Source organism: Gadus morhua, chromosome 12 (assembly GCF_902167405.1).
Source record: "Gadus morhua chromosome 12, gadMor3.0, whole genome shotgun sequence".
Lineage (NCBI taxonomy): Eukaryota > Metazoa > Chordata > Actinopteri > Gadiformes > Gadidae > Gadus > Gadus morhua.
In genome coordinates, this window is record NC_044059.1 from 9200088 (window position 1) to 9206087 (window position 6000).

Sequence of the window (6000 nt, forward strand, 5' to 3'; positions counted from 1 at the left end):
TCCAGCACTCTCCCAAATCACAGGCATAATGGCCCCTATTCCTGCTCCCAGACACCTTTTTTCTTCTCTCCGTCCATCGATTACTGCGTTAGCCCGATACCCTCACCCCCCCCAACCCCCATCCATCAACTAATTTCCCACCTTCCGCCAGACAGAAAACAAACCAAGTACCTCAAACGGAGCTGCCTTGTGTGCCAGCACCAACCTTTAGCAGGGTTAGCTTCTCTGTGGCCAGCAGAGGAGCGCACCGCTAGCAGGTGGCAGCGGCGACAACAGCAATACAAACACACACTCGCTGCACACTGTGAGCTAAGCCTCCATTTCTTTCCGACGCCCCAGTCCGTCTATCCACCGTCTTTGCCTGGAAATACCTTATATCCAGGGGCCCCGTGAAGTCAGTTGGCGGGGCCCCCACCCGCGACGCCTATGTGTTTATATTTCTGCTGGGGACCCGGGCCCCTAACCAGGCAGATCAAGATACGTCCTGTGTGCTTATCTGGGCAGAGCTGCACCCTGCTGCACTGATGCCTGCGGGATGGAAGAAGCCCCCGGGTCCACACAGAGATGTGTTTGTTTGTGCTTCCTTCTTTCCCCTCTTCCGGAGCGGACACAGGGGGGGGGGGGCCTCCTCACCGGGGGCCGCGGGGATCACCAGGGGAGCGCTCCACTCCCGGCCTGCTCGGGTGATGCTATCTCAAGCTGGTCAGTCCCTGAGATAGCATGAGCTAAACAGTTTGGACATGGGCTCCCCCCCCCCCCCTCCACCACAATGGGCCTCACACGAACGGAGGAATGGGGGGGGGGGGGGGGGGGGGGGGGGGTTGCATTCATAGCATGGGAGGCTCCAGTGGGGGGGAAAATAATCGGTTTTCCCGGAGCAATGGAAGTCATTGGTCGTAAACATTTAGTGCTGACTAGCCACAGATGCTCACTCACACGTATGTAGTTATGCGCACACACGCACACGCACACACACACGCACGCACAGTGTGCTCAATAGCTTATGTGCAACAGGCATGGGGGAGATGAAGCATGTCATTACACATATCTAATCATCGCACCTTGATAGCTCAAAGAAGCGCTTAAAAAAAAAAAAGGAGGAGAAGAAGAAGAAAGATCCGCATGACTGAGCATTGATGGAGGATCACCTTCGGGCAGATATGATCAATGAATATTTAAACATGTTGGCGCTCCCTTGTTCGTATTCTGCCCCCGTGGGCACTCTGGCAGGTTTGTCTCTGAGCTGTTTACACTGCTACGCTGGAACCTGGAATCAAAACCGGAATCGCCGTTATTGGTCGGGCGTGCTATCACACAGGCGAAGCAAGTCGCTCCCGGTATACAATCTCTCTCCTCGTGTACATGACAGGCGAGGATATAACAACAGGGAAAAAAACGACAGATAAATATTTATACATGCGCCTGCTGCTGAATAATGAATATGGATGCATGTATGCAATCGCACATAGTGGGATGGAATAATGCATATCAAACATGCATATGTATATGTTTATGAGGAGGTGTGTGTTGCCCGGTGAGGAACAATTCAAAGCGAAACAGTGGCGCAGATTCATGGACGATGACTGAGGTCTCACAGCCCGCTACCCCTGCAGAGACCTGCTCGTCCCACGGAATAGTCATCCTCCACGGCTGGTTGTATTGAACAGGCGATAATGCCATGTACACTATACACACCTTATCCAGGGCTCAGTGAGTAGTCATGAACATTATGTTCATGGGTGAGTAGTCATGAACATTATGTACACTTTATCCAGTGCTCAGTGAGTAGTCATGTACACGATGTGTACACTTATCCAGGGCTTAGTGAGCAGCCATGTACACTATGACTTCACTATGTGAGTAGTCTTGTACGTGGGTAATCTACTGGACGTCACATCGTATATAAGTGTAGTCCGCGGCATTACTCACAGTGGTGATTAATTAGAAAGCACTTTGTGACCTGATAACCGCCTTCTTACGATGGCGGCGGCGTAATTAATTACTGGCTGCGTCGCGTCGGAGTTCACGGGACGGATTGAAACGGTTAAAACACAGCACAAGTCAGCCGCCCCCAGACGAAAGAGGGAAAATTGGAATAAAAGGTTAATTGCTCTCCTCATCGTTGGCACACATTCATCCACCGAAAGAAAAAAAGTAATTGCAGCTCATGAAAAAACGAGCGCAATTAGTATTTGAATACAGGGGATTCTGAAAGTGTTTTTATCATGAGGAAGAGCTATTGGAAAGCTGTCATGATAACTTAAGGAGCACACGGGTAAACCGGTATTATATCAAATAGAGTGGGTGTTAGGTGCTTGATTTTACATGTTGATGCATGATTATTGCAGGCTTCTTTCCAGCCTCAGGAATCGGTTGATATTTGGTTTGTTATTTGAGCTGGCGGATCCACCTGTCTGTCAATATAACTCATTGTGTCTGTTGATATGGAGCGCATGTCAAAGATGCCTCAGACAGAAATCATTGCAATTCTAGGCTGTCTTAAACAGGAGTTGGAAAAACAAATTGTCTAGACCCGAAGCGCTATGCTTCCACTGCAACAATGGCACATTTCTGTGGTTAGCATCGTTGGAGGGTACAAACGTGGTTTTATGCAGCAGTCCTCTGAGTTTAATCTGGGTGCTTCAGTTTCCTCCTCCTGCCAGAAACGGCCATTTTAGGATGAATACTGTCCTCGGGACACCCTCCATCTTATCTGATGGTTATTACCCCTTCTCAACCTCTCTGGTCATTTGAATCCGTTTTAATATTTCCCACTGGATTGTCCCAACCTTACTGGCTGTCTCTGTTCTCTGTAGCAGACTCGGATATAGACACAGGCTGCACCGTCTATCATTGTAATGTCGTAGTTAAAGCGTGTCTATACCTAGAGCCATATTGGCAAAAGGATCGTTGATGAAGTGGGACATTTCTTAAACAGACATGACAAACTGTCGCTGCTTCTGTGATTTGGGCTGTTCTGTTTTGTTGTTTGTTACGGAAAAACACCTTGCTGATAAAATGGTGTGTGTTGCAATGCATTGTGGTCTATGATTGAGAAAAGACACGCACATTCTAGCGTAATACTTGCATCACAAAAAACGAAACATTAAAGTGTGTGTGGGAGTCGAAAAAGTCAAGCAAAGTTAACTCACACTGTCTCTGCTTTCCCGAGGCTATATACTCTCTCCCATCCTTCTTTCTCCATCTCTCAATCCCACTCTCTACCTCACCCCCTCCTTTCTCACTACATCACTCCCTCTGTCTTCATCCCTCCCTCCCATCCTTTTCTCTCCCTCCCTCCAGCACTCTCCCTCTTTCTCTGCCTCTACTCTAATTCCCCTCTTTATCCATAACCCCATTTCTGTCTTCATCCCTCTCTCTACACCAACTCCTCCTCTCTTCCTACATCAACCCCTCTTTCTCTTCATCCCTCTCCCTCTACATTACACTCTCTCCCTCTCTCTCTCCACTGCTCTCTCTCTCTCTCTCCCCCCGCTCTCTCTCCCTCTACCTCTCTCTATCTCTGGCCAGTGATAGAATGCAGGGACCTCTCCTCCCTGTGTGTTTAGCAGGGCCCAGGGGCCAGTGTCGACCCAAAGTCCCTCAATTATTAATCCTTGGTACCACGCTAGCACTTTGATCTTCCCCCTATCTGCCTCTTTAGCTTTAACTAGTTCCCAGAGAGGCTCGTACACCACCACTACCTCTCCGTCTCTCCCTTGGCTCTCCCTACCGCCCATTGCCTCTCTCTCTCGCTCTCGCTCTCGCTCTCGCTCTCGCTCTCGCTCTCGCTCTCTCTCGCTCTCTCTTCACACATGACGGGAACTGATTCTGTACCTTGTAAACCGTTTGTCTTTATACTCAGTAGACTACATGACCATTTGGTCGTTTTCCTATTCATTCCTATTTTTAACAATCTGGTCTCTTGACACTCATTCTCATTGCATGGTTTTGGTTCAGAACTTATATTTCTTTTAAATGCGTGTTATGCGCAACTGCAATGACTTTTTTATGCAGAATTTTTGAGTACAATTTGCCTCAATTAATGTTATTGCCCTTGCTTGATTGGCATTTAAAATAAGTGTTTATTAGAAAATACATTAAAATGACACATGCTCAGGTGCATTACATATAGTTGAGTTTATGTGATAAAATATGAAAGAGCCTGTCTGTAACTGGCTTGCAAGGCTATGCATCATCTGTCTGAGACAGGGTCTGCTGCAAAGGCCATGTCTGAGAGTACGGGTGTGTTATGTGTGAGAGTGTGTGTCTTTTAATGTGAGAATTTGTGTTAGTAATGTTAGAGAGTGTCTGTGTTTAATGTAAGAGCGATAGTCTCAGTAATGTCTCAGAGTGTGAGTTTATGTAAGAGTGTGTGTGTGATGTCTGAGAGTGTGTGTTTAATGTGTGTAAGGGTTATGTGTGTGGAGAGAGAGAGAGAGAGAGAGAGAGAGAGAGAGAGAGAGACAGAGAGACAGAGAGAGAGAGAGAGAGAGGTTAGGGTTAGGGTATGTGTGTGTAAGTAATGTGTGTGTGTGAAGGTATGTGTAATGTGTGAGAAAGTGTGTGTGATGTGTGTGAGGATATGTGTATATGTCTCACGAGTACAAGCTTGTGAGAGTCTTGTGTTTTTCTACCCATATGGTAGAGGACAAGGGGTAGGTGTGTGTGTGTATGTCTGTGTCTGTGTGTGCGCGCAAGCGAGCCGGCTAGTGTGAGTGGTTGTGTGAATTCAAGGGCTCTTGGATGTCTGCCCTTTCAGAAATGTAATTACATTTATTTAGTGTCGTCTCTAAAGGAATTGGGGTGGCTCCAGCGGTGCGACATCCTGACTTTCTTCTTTGTTTTTACCCCCTCCTCCCCGCCCCCTCATAGCTAAGCCCCGGTTCACCAAAGTTCCCATTGACCAGATCGGCGTCTCGGGGGGCGTGGTTTCCTTCGTGTGCCAGGCAACGGGCGACCCCAAGCCCAGGGTGAGCTGGAACAAGAAGGGCAAGAAGGTCAACTCCCAGCGCATTGAGGTGAGTCGGGTTGGTCACTACTGCCCCCTGCAGGCTTGGAGGGTAACGTGTGTTAAATAAGGAAGGTCATGTTTACATGGTGAACGGCAGAATGACATTTCTGTTTTTTTTGTTCAAACAAACTCGTCTGATTTGGGTTACTTTGCACCAAATAAAGCAGCATAAGCTGTCAATTTCAAAGGTACCAGGCCAGGCATCTACAGTTCAGCAGTTTAGTTGTCAAATCCTTCAACGTGCTTCCACGACAAGCATGGATATTTAAACGCATTTTAAATCAGATACAAAGCCCAGTGCAGATAGCAAATTGTTGAGCTTTTGCTGAAATCAGAAACGTAATAACTCGGTTAAGCCATAAATCCGTAAAGAAAAATGTTTTGAAGTGGTTGTGTTGAAGTTGTTTTATCTCAGCTTTAGCCTCCAGGCGGCTGCTTTGATATGAATCCAGGCACCACGGGCTAGCGGTGTTGTTAGCCCAATTAGCTAGCAAGCTTTGAGGATTGACGGCAATGTGCCGTCAATGTTGGATTCAAAGTCCTTCTCCGTTTTTGTGATGAAAGCCAGCGTTACTATGATTCCAAGGGGGAACGGACAGGTGTTCATTCAAACAAGTTGTTTTCGAAAGGCATGACGGTTTGAAAGGTATCCAACGCCTCCTCCAAATCACAGATTTTCTTCCCTCAGGGTTTAGTCGTAATTGTTGAGCCTTTAGCCTTTGCCACTCTATATCTAATGCCATTCCAGGGTTTAATTGTTAATTTTCTCAGCATTTCATTTAACCTTTCTGAAAACCTTTTCAAAGGTAATTCTTTTTATCCTTTGTGATGAATTTCGTTTACGCAAGTAGTCAAATTTAAAATGCCTGACCAAGATGCTTTACGAAAAAGCTTACACAACTACAATGCTTCACGCAGTGAAGCGCAATAGAAGGCCTGTCCTCACTTCTGGGGTGGTTGTACCCTGCAGACCATCGAGTTTGACG

At 47.0% G+C, this 6000-nt stretch overlaps 1 protein-coding gene across 1 annotated transcript in view; it reads left to right on the plus strand.

Annotated features, from left to right (window-relative positions):
* ptprsa (protein tyrosine phosphatase receptor type Sa) overlaps positions 1-6000 on the plus strand; it is a 170607-nt gene that overhangs the window by 48364 nt on the left and 116243 nt on the right. The window contains exons 3-4 of the mRNA XM_030372990.1: positions 4876-5021; positions 5985-6000. The exon at positions 5985-6000 is cut by the window's right edge and continues 126 nt beyond it. Coding sequence (XP_030228850.1) covers positions 4876-5021; positions 5985-6000 — 162 coding nt within the window. The remainder of the gene's footprint in view (positions 1-4875; positions 5022-5984) is intronic.